We start from the raw sequence: 20,416 nt of genomic DNA on the forward strand, positions 1-20,416 counted from the left end.
GGACATTTTGATGCTGCGGTGCCAGTGTCACCAGGCTCTTCTCTTTCCGTTTTCTGCACCTGTTTAACTCTGCCAAATCTGAAACTGAACTTGCAAGTTGATTTTTTTTTTTTTTTAGCAGCACAGTAAAGACAGGACCTGAGGATGTTCCTCCCCAGAGCAGCCTCACTGAGGTCCTGTTGAGCTCTGTGGATTGCAGGGATGAAATGTTGGCTCCCTGTAGTCATGCACAAAGCCTCTCTTGCTGCCTTTCCCTGTGAGCATTCTCCTCTGCTGTGTTGCAGTTACACCAAATGCTTGCAGAGATGGGAGAGCTGGAGAACACCTACATCATCTACACTGCTGACCATGGCTACCACATCGGGCAGTTCGGGCTGGTCAAGGGCAAGTCCATGCCCTACGACTTCGATATTCGAGTGCCCTTCTTCATCCGTGGCCCCAGCGTAGAGCCAGGATCAGTGTGAGTCCCCCTCTGGCCCTGCAGTGTTCAACTAGAACATTCCAGAGCCAGGATCAGTGTGAGTCCCCCTCTGGCCCTGCAGTGTTCAACTAGAACATTCCAGAGCCAGGATCAGTGTGAGTCCCCCTCTGGCCCTGCAGTGTTCAACTAGAACATTCCAGAGCCAGGATCAGTGTGAGTCCCCCTCTGGCCTTGCAGTGTTGAACCTGAACTAGAACATTCCAGGCTGTGCAGTGCTCTCCCTCTCCAGCTTCAGACAGTGACAGACTCACAGACTGCTCTGCGCTGCAGGAGCCCTCTAAGATCACTGTGTCCAACCATCAGCCCAGCACCACCGTGGCCACTAGACCATGTCCCCAGGCACCATGGCTGCAGGTTTCCTGCACAGCTGCAGGGCTGGGGGCTCCAGCAGCTCCCTGGCAGCCTGCTCAGTCGAGAGAGGCTTCCCCACTGCTGCAGAGCAGTGACTCTTGCCAAGAGCTTTCCTTTTCCATGCCACAAGCTATAGTGCAGAGGAAGAGGCTGCGCAGCCTGCGGGGCAGAGCTGTGGGGGCTGCTCCCAGCTGGTTGAGCAGAGGGGGTGGTGCTCTGGGGAGAGGTCAGGGCAGTGTGGCTACTGCACCTGCTGGTCACCTTGTGCCCAGCTCTGCCTGTGGTGACAGTCCCCAGTGCTGGGCCTGTTGGTCCCAGCTGGAGACTTCACAGGGCATTTTCTAAACTTAGCACCTGTGTGGAGCTTTCCCTCTCCAAAGCCCTCACAGCCATCAACTGCCATGCTGCTTCCAAGAGAATGTGGAGACTTCCACCCTGAGCACATGGCAACTGTGACCTTTGCTGTTGGCTTGCAGAGTGCCTCAGATAGTTCTGAACATCGACCTGGCTCCCACCATCCTGGACATCGCAGGGCTCGACACGCCTCCGGATATGGATGGCAAATCCGTCCTGAAGCTTCTGGACTTGGAGAGACCAGGAAACAGGTGGGCCCCAGCCCAGGCCCTTCAGCCTGGTCCAAAGCAAGCACCTGAGTGGAGCAGAGGTCCTGTGCAGACAGGCAGTGCTGTGCCAAGGAGCCTGGGCGCTGGGGGGGGCTGTGGAGGAGCTCACCGGCAGAGCGGTGCTGGGGGAGGGCTGGCTCGGGGCTGGGCTGCCAGCAGCAGCGCTGCAGTGACTGTGACTGCTCTGCTTCCAGGTTCCGGCCCAGCAAGAGGAGCAAGGCTTGGCGTGACACCTTCCTGGTGGAGAGAGGGTAAGGGTCGGGGCAGAGCCTGCTGCCGGGCACCTGGGCACGCTGCCCTCCCGCTCCCTGCTGCGCCTTGGCGGGTCAGCAGCGCAGCACATGCCGCAGGCAAACCCAGGCCTGACTCCCTTCCTAGCTCCCACCCCTGGCTCTGCAGGCTGCTGTGCTCTGCCCCTGAGGAAACCTGAGCTCCTGCTTCTCTGCTGACTCTGCAGGCCTGCGCCTCTCTGGCTCTGGCGCTGCCCCTGTGCCCACTGCTCTCAGCATCTGACTCCTTTGCTTTCCAAACTGCTTCAGACCCAGCTGTGCACAGCTCTTACAGCTGATGCTCTGCTTTCCACCACCCACTGCTCTAGCTAAGAGAAGTCTCCTGTGCAAAGGAGGCTGCTGGCTGGGGCTGACCCTCTCTCCCTGGCACCTCTTCGCTCCCTCTCGCCTTGCCAGTTACTGCTGTACGTTTTCTCTGAGCAAAGATTTTACAGCAGCTTCCTCACAGCTCTCTGTGGCTTCACAGAGCATGGAGCTCTTGTGTGATGTGATGTGATGTAGGACACCACACAGGTGTTAAGATATGGGCTGGCAGAAGATGTGAGATGATATAAGATACAAGGCTACACAAGATATAATATCTAGGCTGGCAGGGACCTCCAGGATCATCTGCTTCAACCTTTCCTGGGAAAAGCAGGATCTGGATCAGAGGCCCCAGCACTCTGATAAGAGGAATCTTTACAGTGCCCAGTGCTGGGTTCTCCACCACTTCCCTGGAGAGATGATTCCAGTTGTCCTTGTAGGGAAAAAAATTCCTCTTCTAATGAGAACCTCCCCAGGGGTGACTTGTACCCAGTGCTCCTCACCTTCCCCGAGGGACTCCTTGTTTAGAGTCTCCAGTAGCCACTTCCAACACTGGAAGATGGTGAGGTCTCCCAGGCACTTTCCGACCTCCTGGTTGCCCAGGACGTCAACTCTTCCAGGAGCTTTGCTTTTCCCATGAAATTCCTTATCTCTGGGGCTTAGCAGAATGTGCCTAAAACATTGCACTTGGACTTCTTTCCAGCAAATTTCTCCGCAAGAAGGAGGAGCCCAGCAAAGGCACTCAGCACTCCAACCAGCTGCCCAAATACGAGAGGGTGAAGGAGCTGTGCCAGCAAGCCAGGTACCAGACAGCCTGCGAGCAGCCAGGACAGGTAACCACCACCAGCTGCATCCCTCCAGGTGTCCCAGGGACTGCAGGGGCTAGGAGTGCATGGCCTTGCAATGTCCCTTCCCACCCAGAGCAGTCTGCTCTGACTGCTGCAGCCTGAGTGCTCCCCGTGCCAGGCTCTGCTGCAGAGCTGCAGCTGCCGCAGCTCTGCTGCACTCCGTCCTGCAGCTCTGGGATGCAGACACACGGCAGGAGGGGGCTGAATTAACAGAAGCTGAGCCTGACCCCGAAGCCTCCCCAGTCTGCTCTGAATTAGTGCTGCACCTACAGCAACCTACCCAGGCACTGCTGGGGAGGTGTGGAAGGCAGCTGCCACCCTCCTGCTCTATCCCCATCCCCACACAGCTCCCCGGAGGAGTGTGAGCTGATTCCTCCCAGGCCTTTCCCTTAGATGTTTGCTCAGACCCTGGAGCTGCTCTGAACTGGGACATAAAGGCTGCCCTGTGCTCTGCTCCCACCCACAGCCACCCATGGAGCTGCACAGGCTCCAGCCCTGCTCTGTGCAGCAAACGAGGTGATGGGCAGAGCTCCCTCCCCATTCCCTTCCCCATTCCCATCCCAGCCTGGAGCATGTTTTGGCTGGCAGGTCCTGGGCCAGGTCCTCTGCCACAGCTCTCACGTCACACACAACCCATGGAGGCCTCTCCTGGAGGCACACAGACAGTGTCCCAGACTTGGCCAAGGGCAGTGTTGGGGAGCTCAACGGCTGCCGCTGCAATCAGATCAGGCCTGGGGCTGCAGGATTTGTGGAAGCCAAGGAGATCAGTGGAGTCATTTAGCCTGTTAGAGGATGACATGTTTAGCTTTCAAGTACCCAAATATTTTCTTTGCAATTAGTTTTTGTGTTTATTGCCTCAGCTTCGGAGTAACTTGGTTTTTCCACGTGTGGACAGCAAAGGTGAAGTGTCCTGAGCAGGTATCCCAGCTGAAGCAGTGGGAAAGGCTGCTCCCAGCCCACTGCTCTGGACTTGCCTTTCCATCCCATGCTGGCAAACCCTCTTTGATCAAAGGGTGGTAGGAGAAGACCTTGAACCAGCAAGGAGCTTTTGGGAGCAATGGGGTGCGAGAGCAGCTCTTCCACCTACAAGCCCCTGCCAAGGTTCTCTCAGTGCAGAGGACACAGAGCCCAGCAGCCAGCCCAAGTAAAGGCTCCTTAGGGAGAAGACAGAGGCACGCAGCAAAGGGCTCCCAGCTGCAGGGACAGGCTGATGAGCTGTGGGGAGAAAAGGGTTACCAGGGGAGTGAGTAAGCACTGGGGGCTGGAGGGGCTGTGGAAGGTTCATCCAGGGATACTTTCAAGCCCTAGCAGTGTTGTTCCTGCTCTGAGGAAGAGGTTGGACTGAATGACCTCTAAACCTTCATTCCAGCTCAGCCTCTTCCCTTTTTGCTTGCCTAATGCCTCAACTTGAGGCTTTGATGCTTCCTTCCTCTTTAGCTTTGTAACCTCAGGAGCATTGTCATTTTGTCCACCTTGTGAGCAAGCTCTGGGCCACCTGCCCATGTCATAGCTAGATGCAAACTGGATTTCAACTCCTCCCTCACCAAGCTGTTGCCTGTGCTTATTCCCAGCACAGCAGGCTCCACCACACTGGTCCCATTATCACATCCCAGCCTGGGCTCTCTGCTCAGCTCTGGGGCTTGGGACAGGGTGGGACTTTCATCTGCAGCCCTTCCTTCGCATTGCAAATTGCTGAAGAAGTGATGGTAGGAATGTGAGGTTTCCCTCACAGTTAGCAAGCCAAGTTTGTCACCAGTTTATGTGGTGTGACTTACTGAGGTCACCTGATTGTGCCAATCAGTTTAGGAGTGACTCTTGATGAGGGCTGGCAGTTAAATGGTTTTTTTTTTGGGGGGGGGGGTTCATTGGTGCATATTTGCCCTCTCAGCTTTGCTGTAAGAAGGTCCAGAAGTACCAACAGAAATGCAGAGTCACAGAACCTTATGGGTTGGAAGGGACCTCCAGAGATTGTGTCCAAGCCCCCTGCCAAGGCAGCATCACCCAGGGTAGTTTGCACAGGAATGCATCCAGGCAGGTTTGGAAAGTCTCCAGAGAAGGAGACTCCACAACCTCTCTGAGCAGCCTGCTCCAGGGCTCTGGGACCCTCACTGTAAAGTTCCTCCTCATGTTGAGGTGGAACCTTCTCTGTTCCAGTTTGTAGCTGTTGCTCCTTGTCTTACCACCAAAAAGAGCTTGGCCCCAGCCACTTACCCCCCACCCCTCAGCTATTTGTACACATTGATCAGATCCCCTCTCAGCCTTCTCTTCTCCAGACTAAACAGCCCCATGGCTCTCAGTCTCTCAGGGAGATGCTCAAGTCCCCCAGTCATCCTGGTAGCTCTCTGCTGGACTCTCTCCAGAACTGTCCATCACCTCAGCACTGCCACCCCTGCTGCTGCTCTGAAACACCAGCAGCAGCCCCCAAGCGCCAGGAAGCCCCAGCTGAGATGATGGCACAAGAATGTCAGTTGGGGATCCCCCATGTTCAGAGCCACCTCCTGATGCTCACAGTTGCTGTAAAGCACCGGTGATCAGCCAGAGCACTGGGGCTAAGCTGGCTCTTTGCCACCTGCCCCTTGCTGCCACCTTTCCTTACTCGTGGTGCAGCAGAGCATCTATCCAGAGCCTTAAGTGGGAGCACAGGTTTGGGGCCAGCTACATGCTTGAGGCTAAGCAGAGAACTCAGTGCCTTCGTGCGCTGCTGTGCCTCCAGCCCCTGCAGAGCCCTGGCTCAGAGCTGGCAGCAGCCTTGCCTGCAGCTCAGCTGCTCTGGAATGCACAGGCGCTGCCAGAACTGATGGGATCCCTTGTTAAAATACCACTCCCTTTATGAGCTCCACCCGAAGCTGAGGGTAAGTCCCTTTATCTCCTCAAGTACTCTCTCAAAGGATGGCATTTCACAGTTCAGCCTAAATATTTCCCACCTCAGCCTAAATATTTAAGTTTCCTGTTAAGCGGAGGGCAGCTCTTGCCAGATCTGCCAAACGTTCAAATGGATCAATTCCTAGCCTGAAGTACCAGCTCCCTGCTGGGTCAGACCCAAGGTACTCCAGCCTGGAAAGGTCACTGCCGCCTCCTCTTTCGGTGTGTCCCTGGGGTCAGCATTTTCACCCCAATCTTATCAGGGTTCTCTAGCAGAAAGATTTTTGTGGTACAATGTCCCCTTAGGAAGCAGTTCTGTGTCCCAAAGATGATTAGACAGAGGACACAGATTGCACAAGAATCACTTTCAGGAGTTTCTGGGGCACTCCTCTGAGGTCCTCTTTTTGCCGAGTTTCCAGTCTGGAGCACCCAGGGACACGCAGCGCAGACTAAGTCCTCTGCAAGTTAAATCTGTGTGTCCCAACAACCGAAAGAGCAAATCAATCCCTTCTGCTGGTCCTGTGGGTTTGCACCCAAGTGGATGGGTTTTGACCAAGAACAGAAGTCCACAGCTGGGCTGATGTTGTGGAAGTGCTGTGGAGGTGACAGATTTGATGCCTGAAGTGCCTGCACTTGTAGAGCTGACACTGCAGCCCACGCACCATTGTACAAACCAGGGAGCTCAGTCCTGCCTGTACATCAGGAAGTGAAACTCTGCCAGCTGGGACCTTCCTGGGCTGTCCTCTCTTTTTTCCAGTTCTTAAATGCTGTCAAGTGGCTAAAAATTGGCCATTTCCAGACAGTTACTTCTGTCAAGGTGACTAATTCCCTCATTCTTCCTTTCCTCCAGTTCTGCCCCAGTGCCCTTGGGTGGATTTCTGAAGCCTGCCGTACTTCCCCCCCTCTATCACACCAGCCCTTACAGGACAAAATGCTTCCCTGCCTGTGGAATCCCTGAGCACTGCCCTCAGGAGCACCTTCCCAGGGGCACTGTGGTGTGTGAATGACCCCCTCTGACTGCTCGGAGCTGGGCAGACCCTGGGGCTGTGCCAGGTGCCCTAGAAGGTGCAGAGTGGGATCTGCCCGAAGGGGCGGTGTCAGCCCAGGCCTGCAGTGAAGGAGGAGGTCTTTGTTCCACCAGACTGCAGCAGATCCCAGCTTCCTGAGCATGGCATCCCTGCTGCACTCCTGCAGGCCTCAAGCACTGCTGGGCTGTTTCCAGGAGCAGCTCAGAGGTCAGGACCAGAGCTGCTGATTGCAGGGGGTATGGCCCTGGCCCAGACCAGTTCCTCAATGTTCAGATCTATCTGCTGCTGCTCTGTGCCTTCTCCCACAGCCAGCTGATTCCTGGGCATTTCTCATGTGCTGTGTGACAGGACCCTGGGACAGCACAGAGAAGGCACCACCAGGACTCAGTTCTAAATGTGGTGGTACTAAGCCAGGCTCCCACAGCAGCATTGTCACACCAGGTCCCCTGACACCCACCCAGCTCTGCTGGTAGAGGATCCTCTACTGCTGAGAGAGGAATGTTATGCAGACATGCACAGCCCAGGCTGATATTTCAATCTGAACTGCTCTCAGATTTAAGTCATACCTCTGGAACAGGAAAAAAGGGAAATGAGATCTTGAGGACATGTTTAAATTCATGAGGGTTTCCTTTTCCTGCCTGGTCTTAACCTTCCCCAGGCTGAGCAATGTTCCCAGGCACCTGTACAAATACTGGAGCTGCTTTCTGGTCCTGGTGGCATTTGTGCAGGCTTTGGTGCCTGACCAGATACTGAACACTGCTGTAACTTGGGGTAATGGCAGTCCAAAGAAAACTTGCCTGCTCCTAAGGCACTTCCACGAGTTGTGTCCAATTAATTTCCCCTCTCTGTGAGGGGACAGTAACTCCCTTAAAGCTGTCACAGCCTCTTAACAAAGCTGATTTGCAATCTGTTGCAGTCGATGTTCCCAGGGCAGCAGATACCAAGGGGCCAGCTGAATGCAGAGGTTTATGCCTTGATTAGATTCAGCAAGGAAATAGTTTTGCTGTGGCACAAGCTGGTTAATACCAGGAAACTAAGACCCAAGATAGTGATGAAGTCATCTGCTGTTGTCTTGCCCATGTAGCTCTAGGTCAGAACTGGGGCTGTGCCAGCAGCAATGCAAAGCAAAGCCACCAAGTGCAAATAAACCCCTTTCAACCAGCCCCTTGCCCCCCTCTGCCTTTGAAATGACTGCATAAGGCACCCTTCTGCCTCCAGAAGAAAATGCCTCGTGGCAATGACACCACCCAGGGGAAAGCTCCTGCTCAGCCCTGCTGCACTCCAGTGCTTCCCTGCCTGCCAAGGAGTAGAAACCTGAGCTTAGGAGTTAGACCTGAAGGTGGGCAGAGGTTGAAGCAGCTCAAGCTTCTGAATGATAGGAGGTGGCATGGGAAAGATTAGAATAGAGAGTGGAATGGAACAGAACAGAATAGAAAAGAGAATGGGATAGAATAGAACTATTTCAGTTGGGAAGGACCTATAGTGACCATCTGGTCCACCTGCCCAACCGCTTCAGGGCTGACCAGCAGACAAGTATGTTAAGGGCATTGCCTTAGTACCTTACTGCCAGGCTTGGTGCATCATCCCATTCTCCATGACCCCTGCTCTGGTGTGTGACCACCCTCTCCATAAAGAAGTTCTTCCTAAAGCCCTGTCTGAACCTCCTCCGGCCCGGCTTTGAACACAGGAAAGTGCAATCTGTTTTGTCAGGGGTAAAGAATTGGTGAGAACAGCCCCAGCAGCCTGCACAGAGAAGACTTTGCCCTGCTCCTCTCAGGGTGGGTTTAGTCTGGATGCTCCTGGTATATGGAACATTTGTGGATGGGCTCTGGGGGGGGGCTATGCAGATTTGCAGTGGTTTTGTTCAAGCTCATCTCTGCCTAGCATGAGAAGGATGTTGAGAGGAATATGAGTTTAACCCCTGAGATGTTTCCTCACTCATGTTATGCCAGGGACTGAGGAGTTTCTAAACCAGTCTGCTTGGTTTAGAAACAACCAAGAGAGCAGCAGGGCTGGGACAGCCGCTGAGGCATCACCTTTGCTTCTCTGGCTCACAGAAGTGGCAGTGCACAGAGGATGCTACTGGCAAGCTTCGAATTCATAAGTGCAAGGTGCCAGGGGACATCCTGGCCATCAGGAAGAGGACCCGCAGCATCCACTCGCGGGGGTACAGCGGCAAGGACAAGGACTGCAGCTGTGGGGACAGCGACTACCGCAGCAGCAGGGCCCAGAGGAAGAGCCAAAGGCAGTTCCTGAGGAGCCCCAGCGCTCAGAGTAAGTGTCGCTGCCCTCCTGGGCTCGGGCAGGGAGCAGGGCAAGCGGCCAGCGGCGGTGGCTACCGGGAGGCTTCTGCCTTCACCTCCAGCTCTGATGGGCACAGCCCTAACGGGTTCTGCTTGCTGGCCTGGGCACAGCCCCTGGCGGCGGCTGCGGTACCCAGTGCGGAGCAGGCTCCAGCCCGGTGCTGGTGCTGCGGCGGCGCTCTGGTGCCACCTACCGCCGTGCCCGGGCATGACAGGGCGGTGGCACCGGCCAGGGCTGGGGCGGCCAGGCTCTGGGCATGGCGAGTGCCGATCTCGCTGTCTGCTGATGGCCCACGGACAGCCTAGGTGGGGGCTGCTCCCGGACCGAGCCTCTGCTCCGCTGGGACCCGGCCCGGGACCACCCCCGCAGGGGCAGCAAGATGGCAGTGTCCCCCGGTGGGGCTGCAGGGGAGGCACTGGAGGGCTTTGGACAGGTCTGGGCTCGTTCCTGCGACAGGATGCTGGTGGATTGCACCCAGCGCTCGATAAACGAGTAAGAACATCAGAGGCTATTTACGTGCCAGGTGTTGCCCCATCTGATCCTACAAATCCTGCTGCATTACTGTCCTGAGCAGTGATGTGGTCAGAAAGCAGACAGCTGCCTTCAGCCGGGTTGCTCTTCAGACAGATGTCTTCACGGGCACGGCTGGGCAGCCTTTCTCCACCTGACAGCAGGCAGCCGCTGCACAGCTCGGGGCAGGGCAGTCTGGGTCAGGCTCAGAGTCTGCACTTCCAGCAGAGCTCTGCAGCACAGCTTCAGTGGGAGCCTCTCACAGTCACCGAGACAAAATCCTGCAGCAGAACTGAGACTATCTGCCAAGGGCGGTGTCTGCTGGCAGCTCCTGTCCCCTGCTGCTGCCAGAGATCTTAGGAGCTGTTAGGGGTCGGAGGTGTGCTTGGCAGACACGTGGAGATGCCCTGCAGCTGAGCTGTGCAAGCTGAGTCAGGGATCTCTGGGGCTCTGTGTGTGTCATCCTGCTGCACAGGGCATGCTTTGGGCTGGGAGCCACTGGGGGCCTTACCAGCTTGGCTTGGGATAAGTGCACTGGGCAAGAGAATCCTGAAGTGCCAGCTCCGGCAAGCTGAGCCCAAGCCGTGCAGCAGTGAAAAGCCCTCGATGAGTTATTTATCTTTGTTTGCCTGACTCATAAACAGAGTAGCTAAAGAGCTGTGACCCTGCTGAGCTCGGGGCTGTCAAGGGCTGGCACAGCAAATGCCCTCTGCTCCGCTGCAGGGTACAAGCCTCGCTTCGTGCACACCCGCCAGACCCGCTCCCTCTCCGTGGAGTTCCAAGGGGAAATCTACGACATCAGCCTGGAGGAGGAGGAGCTGCAGGTGCTGAGGACCAGGAGCATCAGCAAGCGCCACCAGGCTGACAGGGGAGGAGCAGAGGCAGCCGGCGGTGCTGCGGGCGACAGCATGGTGGCAGATGGCACCGAGGCCGCAGGTCACCCCAGCTCCGTCCGTGTGACGCACAAGTATGGCTGCCTTGGCTGGGCCTTGCCCTCCTTCCCTGGCTGCAGTCTCCCTCCCTCCCTTCCCTAGGGGCTCACAGTCGACAGGTGTCAGGGCCCAAAGCCCTCATCGCAGGTGTCAGAGGCACCTGGGCTGGACTCCTCCCGTGCCAGTGCGGCCAGCCCTGTGGCACTGGAATCTGGTGGGGTCCCCACCTCGGTTGCTTCCTTGGCCTTTGGCTTGGTGGTTTTTTTCTCTTGGTAAAGCCATTTTCACACCTGCTGTGAAGGGCTTTGTCACTGCCCCCCTCTTTGCCCAGCTGGCTTGTTTTTATCCACCTGGTTGGACTCTTTCCTCTGACTTAGACCCTTACAGGTCTCCACTGACCCCACTGATCTTCAGCCCTTCAGCTGAGGGCTCTGCACTGGTTTCACACTGGGAAGCTGAGCCCCATTCATGTTGGCAAGAGGAAGAGGTTTCTCAGCAGCTGGTGGTTAGATAAGAGATGGCACCTTTGGGTAACCAGAGGCTTTCCATTCTGAACAGATATTTATTCTAGGGTCAATTTCATTCCTGATTGGATTAAGAATCTCCAGGATGGCATTGCAGGACATTTCTGCCCAGCAGGCCCAGGACATCTGTCGTGGAGGAGGAGGTTTAGGGTTTCTTCTGCAGGGCAGACAGACTGAAGCCATTGTTAATATCATTAAGTCAGCGTGATCATACCATAGAATGGTCCGGGCCAGAAGGGACCTCTAGAGGTCGTCCAGCCCAGCCCTGCAGTCAGCAGGGACATCCCCACTAGACCAGGTCACACAGGGCCCCGTCAAGCCTCACCTTGAATGACCTTGTAGAGTAACAAAGATCTGATCAACAATGGTAGAGCAGAAGTGGGCAGGCAGCTGGGAGACCTCTGACCCTGTTCTCCTTGTTGGGTAACCTCATGCCTGCAGGTGTTTTATCCTTCCCAACGACACCATCCACTGTGAGAGGGAGCTGTACCAGTCTGCCAGAGCCTGGAAGGACCACAAGGCCTACATTGACAAGGAGGTGAGAGGGTCTCCCCTGAGAGCAGCCTTTGCACTGCCTCCTTGTCAGAGAACCATTAACACTTGGAAATGTTCTCTGCAGATTGAAGCTCTCCAAGACAAAATTAAGAACCTGAGGGAGGTTAGAGGACACCTCAAAAGAAGAAAACCAGACGAGTGTGACTGCAGCAAACAGAGGTAAGAGAGGCAGCACCCAGCCCTGACTGCTGCTGGCACATCCCCAGGGCTCTGAGATGCAGGAGGACCAGAAGCGCTGCTGGCTCTTCTGACCACTGTGGGCACTCACTTTAGTCAGAACCCTTTGAAGAGTAGAAGCTTCTGGAGCTCCAAAGAAGAGCAATATTCACATTTTAGGACTGATTTGTATCTGCCCAGCCGTGGCGTGGCCATCACCCAGGGCAGGGTCACTCACAGACACCAACTCCTGCTGCAGCGACCACTGCAGCTCGTTCCGTGCAGCCCCTCAGAAGCCATCAAAGCTTGAATGTTTCTGCTTTGCTTCTGTGTTCAAAACAGTTTCATCAGCTGATAACTCCTCATTGTTTCCCTGTAGCTACTACAAGGAGAAAGGGGTAAAGGCCCAAGAGAAGCTCAAGAACCATCTTCATCCCTTCAAGTAAGATTGTTACTCTCCTCCCAGGCTCTCAGCTGGCTTTTTGGGGACTGGAGGAATATACTTGTTCAGGGGATTATTGTGGAGAGGGGAAGGGAGGAGAGGAGGGAGGCCAAAGGTCCCATGCAGTGGGCTCTGACAAGGCACTCCAGTGTCTTGTCAACCTTCATGGATAATATTTGTAAACCTATTGATAGAAAATAGAATAAATTAATCATTGCAGCAGCTGATTGACCTCGTGACTGTTAAAGAGCCCCAGTTAGGCCTAAATGCAGGAGTGCCTCATTTCCCATGCTGAGTGGGGAGAAGCCCTTGTCCTGCCAGCTGGGGTGGAAGCTGAGCCAGCAGAAGGGCATCTTCTGGTCCTCCCCTGGTCAGAACGGCAGAACCTGTCAAGCTGCCAGCTGCCGTGAGCACAGCAGAGCCCTGCCCAGCCCTCTCTCTGAACAGGGAAGCAGCACAGGAGGTGGATGGCAAAGTGCAGCTGTTCAAGGAGAACCGCAGGAGGAAGAAGGAGAGGAAGGGGAAGAAGCGGCAGAAGAAGGGCGATGAGTGCAGCCTGCCCGGGCTGACCTGCTTCACCCACGACAACAACCACTGGCAGACAGCCCCCTTCTGGAACCGTAAGTCTTGTGCCCACCTGCTGGCCAACAGCCCCATGCCATGCCACCAGAGCCTGGCTCTGAGGAGCCAGCCCCTGGTCCTGCTGCTGTTCCCCCACCAGCTGAGTGCTGGGGATTGTCCCATCACTTGTGCAGATGAAGTGACCGTGACAGGCTTTAGGGCTGAACGCTGGAACCAGAGGAAACTGAAACAGACTTTGGTAACCAGCCAGTGAGACTCTGACAGCTCTTGGAGGTGGCCAGAGGTGACAGGTGTTTAAACTGGGGTTCTGCTTCCTCCAGCTGCCATGAATCCTTCTGGGCACTTGACCTTTAATGTTGTCACAGCCTTCAGCACACAAAGGTCTACTTCAGCTTTAGCATTCTGGCTTCAAATCTGTAGCATCAGTGCCTTAGTGTGAAGAAACTGCAGATGCTTTCTTGCCATTAGTCCCGTGTGTCCCTTACCTGTTTGCACATTGCCTTACCAGCCTTTGTGCTAGATGAGAGCCCAGCATTGTTCAACAGCTGCTTGTTAATCGATCAAACCTTTAAGTAGATGAGAAACCTACCAGAGTTTCACCAGCAGAAGCAAACCTGCTGTCTTCCATGATAGTCCCACAGCCTGTTTCTCTGCTTGCAGTGGGCTCCTTCTGTGCCTGCACCAGCTCCAACAACAACACTTACTGGTGCCTGAGGACAGTCAATGACACTCACAACTTCCTCTTCTGCGAGTTTGCCACTGGCTTCTTGGAGTATTTTGATATGAACACTGATCCCTACCAGGTACAGCTCCTTCCCTGCCACCCACTGCAGCTCCCCACCCCTGTCCAGGGGTACTGCTGCCTGCTAACAGAAGCCTTTCTCCCCTGCTCTCCTGCCCAGCTGACCAACACAGTGCACACGGTGGAGAGGGGCATCCTGAACCAGCTGCATGTGCAGCTGATGGAGTTGAGGAGCTGCCAGGGTTACAAGCAGTGCAATCCCAGGCCCAAGGGAGTGGAAACAGGTACAGCAAAAATACTATTTCCATTTTATTTGGATGTTTTTTTCCACCTAGGACTATTCTGGAACAATGCACAGCCACTATCCTGCACACCACACAGCCAGGAAACTTCTCTGGACAGACCCCATGGCAGACTCTGCAGGAAGGTGACCCTGCTAGTGGCACCAAGCCTTCCCCAGCAGATGCAGAACTTCCACAGCCATCATCTCATTCTGTTGCAGGGCTTATTTGGTTAGTTTTCACTCCTGGTAGCAGGGCAGGTGTTAAATCCCACGTTCATCCTCATGTCTGTCTGTCCACGTGGACAACCTCAGGCTCTGCCTCACACTGCTCTTACCAGCACAGCCCCTCTGGCTCTGAGGAAAGCTGTTTTGTTTTGTCTTTGCAGCAGGCTCTGAGCAGAGGAAGCTGCTCACGCTTCACAACTCTGCAGGCCTCTGCTTTTAAACTTGGTTGATTGAAAATTGTCCTTTTCCTACAGGAACATTCCCTTCTGCACCATTGGTGTGCTGCACCTCTGTATCTCTGCTCAGCTACCAGTGGGCCTCTCTCACCCCCTCTGATGGCCTGGGGGTTTTGCTCCTTTAGGCAAAGGGTGGGTTTAGGTCTTTGTATAAAATTGCAGGAGATCTCTGCTGGACTGCAGCTCTGTCTTCACTTAACCCAGTCCATTTCTTCCTAGGAGTTAGCTGCTGTGCATGGAAAACTTCACTGTGAATGGTTTTGCCAGTTCTAAACACTAACAAAAGTTACTCTTCTATTTTCCTATATCAGGAGGTAAAGATGGAGGAAGCTATGACCCACACAGGTATCCACACTTTTTTATTCTCCTCAGCAGCTGCCTTCCAAATAACTGCATGACCCAGCCCATTCCAGCTAACGTCCATGTGCTGCCCTGCTGCCCTCAGCACAGCTCTCCATGCATGCTCTAACCACTGCACACCAGCGTGGCCATTCGGGCTCGCTCCACCATCCTGCCTCTAACGTAGCTCATCGTCCTAGTGAGACCTCACACAGCTCATGTCCCATGCCTGTGCCTCTGACACCTGCACACTGGGAGAGCCACACAAAGAGTCACTGCTTTGGGGCTGTTTTCCTGCTGTTGGGTTGATTGCAATGGGTTGCTTTGGAGTTTTTTTCTGGTCTCTTTAGGAAGTGCCTACAGCTGCTTTTGAAACATGAGCCAAATGTGCTTAGAGAGCTTCCTGAGGTGCCCAGAGCCTGACTCTGGGATGCTTTGGGCTGGAAGAGATCTTAAAGGTTGCTCTAGGAAGAGCATTCCCTGCCACGGGCAGGGACACCTTCTGCTAGACTTTGAACACTGGCAGGATTGGACCCTCCACAGCTTCTGTGAGCAATCTGTTCCAGTGTCTGTGCCTCACCACCCTCGTAGGGAACAATTTCTCATCTAATCAGACTATGGGAGCAGAACAAAATCTCCTGCTTGGCTTTAGCCTCAGGACGTTGGCAGATGCTGCTGGAAGCAAGAGTGCTCAGTGTGAGCATGGGGTGCACAGCGTGAGCAGGGGGTGCACAGTGTGAGCAGAGGGAGCTAGGCGTGAGCAGGGGGGGTGCTCAGCAGCACGGCCGGGTGAGGGTGATGCTTTCAGGCCAGGCCACGCCTGCATGAACTGGAATCCTTCCAAAGCCTGCAGTACCTGAGCTGAGGAAGAGCACAGGCTCTGCTTTCCCTGTCCCCGGTGGCTGAGAGCAGAGGAAAGGCTGCTGGTGGTGAGCTCACTGAGCTGTTTGCAAGTGGATTTCTCACACCTACCTTTGCCACATGCAGCCCAGCTCCTCCTGATGGAGGGAGCCATCAAAGCAAAAGCCCAAAGGGGCTGGGAAACCTCAGGTGTGCACAGCAGTGGCTGCTCACTGAGCTGCTCTTGTGCTCAGGCTAAAACCCAGACTCAAGTTTGTCAGGCTCGTTTAGACTTGATCCTTCTCCTGCTCTGCTTCATGCACTTCCTTCTCCATGCACTTTGGTGGATCAGCTCCTGAGGTTTGTTGTTTACCTGAGATTAAACTGGGTGCAAGAACTACACCAGTCTACATGAAACTTCTCTCCACAGGGTCTCCTGGCTATGATTCTATGATGATAAGAGCACCTTGTTCTTAGCTGGGAAGAGTTAGCACATTCCAGTGTTTCACAGATCTCCAGCTCAAGCAGCTCCTTTTGCCTTGCAGCCAATTTTGTCTTTCCTTGCTTGAGTAACTTTGGGATCTAGGAGAATGAGAAGCTTTGATTGGTTATGTCTCAGTTGTTTGCATTGCCCATTACAGCCTGGTGGGAGCTAGTTCCTGCAAGGACAGATCATGATCCCTAAAATTAAGTCTCCCATTAGGAGACATCCTTGTCAGCATCCCTCATTTTAACCCCAGGTCTGACAAAAGTGGAATTGGAGGGTCACAGGGAACAGTGCAGCAGTCAGGAGCAACCTTCAGGTTATTTCCTGGCACAGCATTTAATCATGCAAACCCTCTGACTCCTGACACCAGGCCAGCCAGGACCTTGCACTGGGATAGAGCCCAGGAACAGCAGGACATACAAGGTCCCAGGCACACTAATGGCTCTCAACACACAGATAACTGGGGGCAGCATTTTGGTTGAAGCCACACAGAGGTGGCTGTGCTCACCCAGCAGAAGCAGTGGGTATGCAGTCCCACACCAGCTCTGTGCAGCTTGTGCTTGTCCTCACTGCTCATGGACCCTTACAGAGAGCCCAGCCCAACCCTTGGCTTTGCCAGCAGCTAAAACCTGGCTGCTGGGTTTGCACATCCTTGTAGGGATGCTAATGGCTTCTGTAGTCCCATGGGTAGACACTTAGCTGCCCTCTGAAGCTGGCACTGACCATCAGGTCTTGTTCTCTCTCCACAGAGGACAGTTATGGGATGGATGGGAAGGTTAAGCTGCCCAGTGGCACTGGCGACAGGGACTGGCATGGCCTGGGAGCATTGTACAGTGTGCCCGGGAGCACCCCCAGGCACAGGCACAGCTCCAGCCCCAGCCTGGCTGCCTGGACTCATGACCTGAAGGATGTAGATAGGATGTTTGCACTGCTGTACAGCGACGACCAGCGAAGCACTGCAGGCCAGGCCTCCTCTTGGGAGATGACTTCTGCTGAGGGCCCAAGTGGGCAGCCCACGGGAGAGCCCAGCCCTGGTGTGCCAGTTGGCCCTGCAGGCATCGCCTTCAGCAGGGAGAACTCGAGCCATGGGAGGAAACTGGAACTGCACAACGATATTGCTGAGAACCATGGCATGGGTGCCACACTCTGGAGGGACAGTGCCCACACTGAGACACAGGCAGGGACCCCGGGCTTGGAGCACTTCCTGATGGACTTCAGCGGCAATGGGCTGGTGGAGCTGGAGTCCTGGCACAGCTCCATGCTGCAGCCTGTCAGTGCTCCTCAGAGGGACACTCCTCAGGACAGTGACACCAGGGCGGATATATTTGAAGACCAAATGTATCTGCCTGTGAGATCTGATGAACTCCTCATTCACCAGGCTGTGAACACTTCCATCAGGGACTCATCCCTCGGCACCCAGAAAACAGGAACCTTCTTGGCAGAAAGGGAGCAGAGCCCTGCAGGGGAAGCTTCCCAGATCCCACCTGCAGAAGGCAGCGCCTCAGCTCCACTCTCCTTGGACTAGCTCAAGCTCCAAACCCACACCTTCTCCTTTTGCTTACTGGCATACGAAGGTCCCGCTGCCAGCTGCCAGCCCATGCTCACTGCAGACACGGTTTGAGCCCAACTCAAGGTTCGTCTGTGTGCAGCTGTTCTGTTCGCACACATGGACACCCTCTCTGCTGGGCAGCAATACTCCAGGCAGTGGTGTACTGGGGCAGTAACTTCCACATGCAGCAGCAGAGGCTCCAAAAAGCTCTGCTACCTTGAAGAGAATGGCCAAACAATCCCAGCACCAGTGAACCTCTGACTCCACCCAATCCAGCTGCAGAATATCTTTTCATAACTAATTTTAGCCACTGGACATCCCTAATGGCACACACTTTCTGTGCCCAGATACTGCACCCCCGGGGGCTTGCACACCTTCTGGCTTCTGAGCTTGCTCCTGGGCTCCTGCCACTGTGAAACCAGCACAGAGACTGGATAGAGTTCATCATCCTGGAGCATGGAAGTGGACACTGTGGGCAGTGAGTGAAACCAGCATGGTTTGGGTGCTTCGATTCCATTGCCTCTCGGAAGGGTGTGGCAAAGACCCACCTGCTGTATGAGCCGCTGAAACTGGATCCCTTCCCTGCAACTGATGTCTTCTGTGGCAAGAATCCGGGCGGGAGGGCTGGGGCGTTGATTACTTTGTTTGCTGCTGCAGGTAGAGATGTTCCAATCAGCAGTAGATTTGTCACCATAGTTGGGCTTCATCATCCTGAGCCACACCTCCAGAGCACCATTACCGTCCTGAGAGTGAGACCCTCTCAGGACAGGCATTCAAGGGGGTGACCAAATCCTGCCAGCTTTACCTTAACTACAAAGGGCACTTGAGGAAAAAAACCAGATCCTTTTTGTCGGTGTAGCCAAAATGCTCTCCTGAATTTGCCCAACCGTTACATGTTACAAGGTGTGATACAGATGCCTTGGGAAATCTGCATTGCTCAACCCCTCCCGAGCTGCTTTACGCCTCCAAACAGGGAGCGCAGCAGCACACCCCCCACAGGCAGCTGCAGCTCCAGTGTCCCACTGCCGGGGGATTCCTGCCTGCACAGGTCACTCAGTGCAGCAGTTTTGGCTCCACAGGCACCGCAAGCTCCACTTCCAGCCGTGGGGGTTGTGGTTTAAGGTTTTTATAAAGGAGATTCTTGTAGCAGGAGTCTGATGGTTGGAAGCAGCAGCTCTGTGGTGGACTCCACATGTGCTGCAATTCCTGGCTCCAGGCTGCGTGCCAGGGGCTGACTGACAGACAAACCTATTACGGGGTGAGTGCACACTGTGCACAGGGGTTGCAGTCACTAGGACACAAACTGTTTTTAAACCTTGTACAATATTTCTGTGATACTTTTATAGAACGACTCTGGCTTCAGGAAAGTCTAGAGGCAATATTTCTTGAAATAAAAAGTGTTTTACTCTACCTGCTGAGAGCAGTGCAGCTGCCCCGTGTCCTCCTGCCGCCAGCAGTGGGCAATGAGACACTGCCTGCTGCCGCTCATGAGCTATCCCAGGGATGCTCAGTAACACCTGGGCTTGAGCCAGTCTGTGACATGGTTAATCTGATCTCCTCCCCCTGGAAGCCCCCTAGGGAGCTGCACAAGCAGCACTTGCCTGGCACCAACGGATGGTGCCTGGTGCCAGCCCCTGCTCAGCTGCTGTCCCCAGAGCTCTCCAGCAGCCCCGTTTTAGGCTGTATTCAGCAGTCACTAAGCCCAAGAGAAGGCTCAAAGGCCCAAGCCCTCCTCTGGTGCAGCAGTCTGCAGTGCAGCCTCCCCCTCCCCTGCCTGTCAGGAAGCACACAGCCAGGATATGCAATCGCTTTATTTCCAAAGGTCAAGTATTCCAGAGTTGGCTTTGGGAACAGCTGCCCGCCACAGCTGCTGCCACTGCGCTCCAGTGACTGAGGACTCACACAGCTGGAAAATTAGCTTAAGCTCTGCTGAGAAACAGCCGCCCCCGAGAGTGTTCCAGCCAGGAGGCTGCCGGCAGACACGGCCCAGCCTCACAGCTGGGACTGCCACTCCCTCCCCCCAGTTCTCATTAACGAGGTTTTATGAGCTCAACCCTTGTGCTGCCCTCTCTGCTCACAGTGTTTGGGACAGATCTGCCTGCAGCAGAGGGCAGAAATTCCCCCAAGTGGGGCAGGAAGAGCTTTGCTCAGCCATGGCCTCACTGATTTCAGTTCCAAATTCACTTCTCCCTTTGGGATCATTCCATACACTGATTTTGTTTTGACCTTTCCCTCCATGGTTTCAAGTACGGAGTCTGTGGAAGAGATAGACTTCCCAACCTCTTGGGTTGGAAGGGGAGCATTCTGTGCTGCTGAGGGTACAGACACCTCTGCAGGAGCAGTCCAGCACAGTAACACCCAGGAATTACCTTACAGCATTCAAAAGAGAAGAGAAAAGTTTTGGCCTCGAGATTTTAAACCCAGACCTCTCTCTTTGAACCCAAACATTCTTATTTCAGCTGTGAATCCTCAATTTCATTCCAAAACTACTTAAGGTGTCCCAGAACATAGCCCTGTGTTTCTTGCCGTGGCTACAGCACTGACCCCCAGCCTCTGGCCAAGTCCAGTACCATGCTACAGCAGGAGCAGTTCTCTGTGGACTCCTGCACAGCCTTTCCCTGAGCTGTGCCCTCGGCCAAATGCTGCCCGGCCTCCTGGAAGGACTTCCTTTCAGCAGAGCTTGGCAGGGAGCTGCCCTCAGGACCTGCAAGCACTGTGCTGAAGCAGCCCAGGCTCTGAGCAGAAAGCCAGCCCTGGCACACCTCCAGCACCTCAGGTAAGCCATGGTGACCACCTCACATGCCTCCAGCACCTCAGGCAAGCCATGGTGACCACCTCACATGCCTCCAGCACCTCAGGCAAGCCATGGTGACCACCTCACATGCCTCCAGCACCTCAGGCAAGCCATGGTGACCACCTCGCCT

The 20,416-nt window shown here is 54.8% G+C and overlaps 2 protein-coding genes across 11 annotated transcripts in view; one reads left to right on the top strand and one right to left on the bottom strand.

The window, feature by feature from the left end:
• The window catches only part of SULF1 (sulfatase 1), a 107,628-nt gene extending 88,726 nt beyond the window's left edge, over positions 1-18,902 (top strand). For 8 of the 10 annotated variants that reach the window (XM_064170737.1, XM_064170738.1, XM_064170739.1 and 5 more), the window contains 14 exons: positions 285-460; positions 1,309-1,437; positions 1,650-1,706; positions 2,752-2,881; positions 8,844-9,060; positions 10,324-10,567; positions 11,498-11,594; positions 11,676-11,770; positions 12,147-12,209; positions 12,657-12,829; positions 13,452-13,594; positions 13,694-13,817; positions 14,589-14,622; positions 16,693-16,825. In XM_064170737.1, the coding sequence (XP_064026807.1) occupies positions 285-460; positions 1,309-1,437; positions 1,650-1,706; positions 2,752-2,881; positions 8,844-9,060; positions 10,324-10,567; positions 11,498-11,594; positions 11,676-11,770; positions 12,147-12,209; positions 12,657-12,829; positions 13,452-13,594; positions 13,694-13,817; positions 14,589-14,622; positions 16,693-16,723 (1,713 nt within the window). In that variant the 3' untranslated portion in view covers positions 16,724-16,825. Of the gene's footprint in view, positions 1-284; positions 461-1,308; positions 1,438-1,649; positions 1,707-2,751; positions 2,882-8,843; positions 9,061-10,323; positions 10,568-11,497; positions 11,595-11,675; positions 11,771-12,146; positions 12,210-12,656; positions 12,830-13,451; positions 13,595-13,693; positions 13,818-14,588; positions 14,623-15,886; positions 16,668-16,692 lie in introns of those variants that run through there. The other 2 variants (XM_064170746.1, XM_064170747.1) reach the window with 2 other exon arrangements.
• Positions 18,903-19,288: 386 nt separating this feature from the next.
• The window catches only part of SLCO5A1 (solute carrier organic anion transporter family member 5A1), a 34,898-nt gene continuing 33,770 nt past the window's right edge, over positions 19,289-20,416 (bottom strand). Inside the window, exon 11 of the transcript XR_010308383.1 lies at positions 19,289-20,409. The gene's annotated coding sequence lies outside the window, so the exon portion shown is untranslated. The remainder of the gene's footprint in view (positions 20,410-20,416) is intronic.

The sequence above is a fragment of the Pogoniulus pusillus genome, chromosome 34, assembly GCF_015220805.1.
Source record: "Pogoniulus pusillus isolate bPogPus1 chromosome 34, bPogPus1.pri, whole genome shotgun sequence".
Classification (NCBI taxonomy): Eukaryota; Metazoa; Chordata; class Aves; order Piciformes; family Lybiidae; genus Pogoniulus; species Pogoniulus pusillus.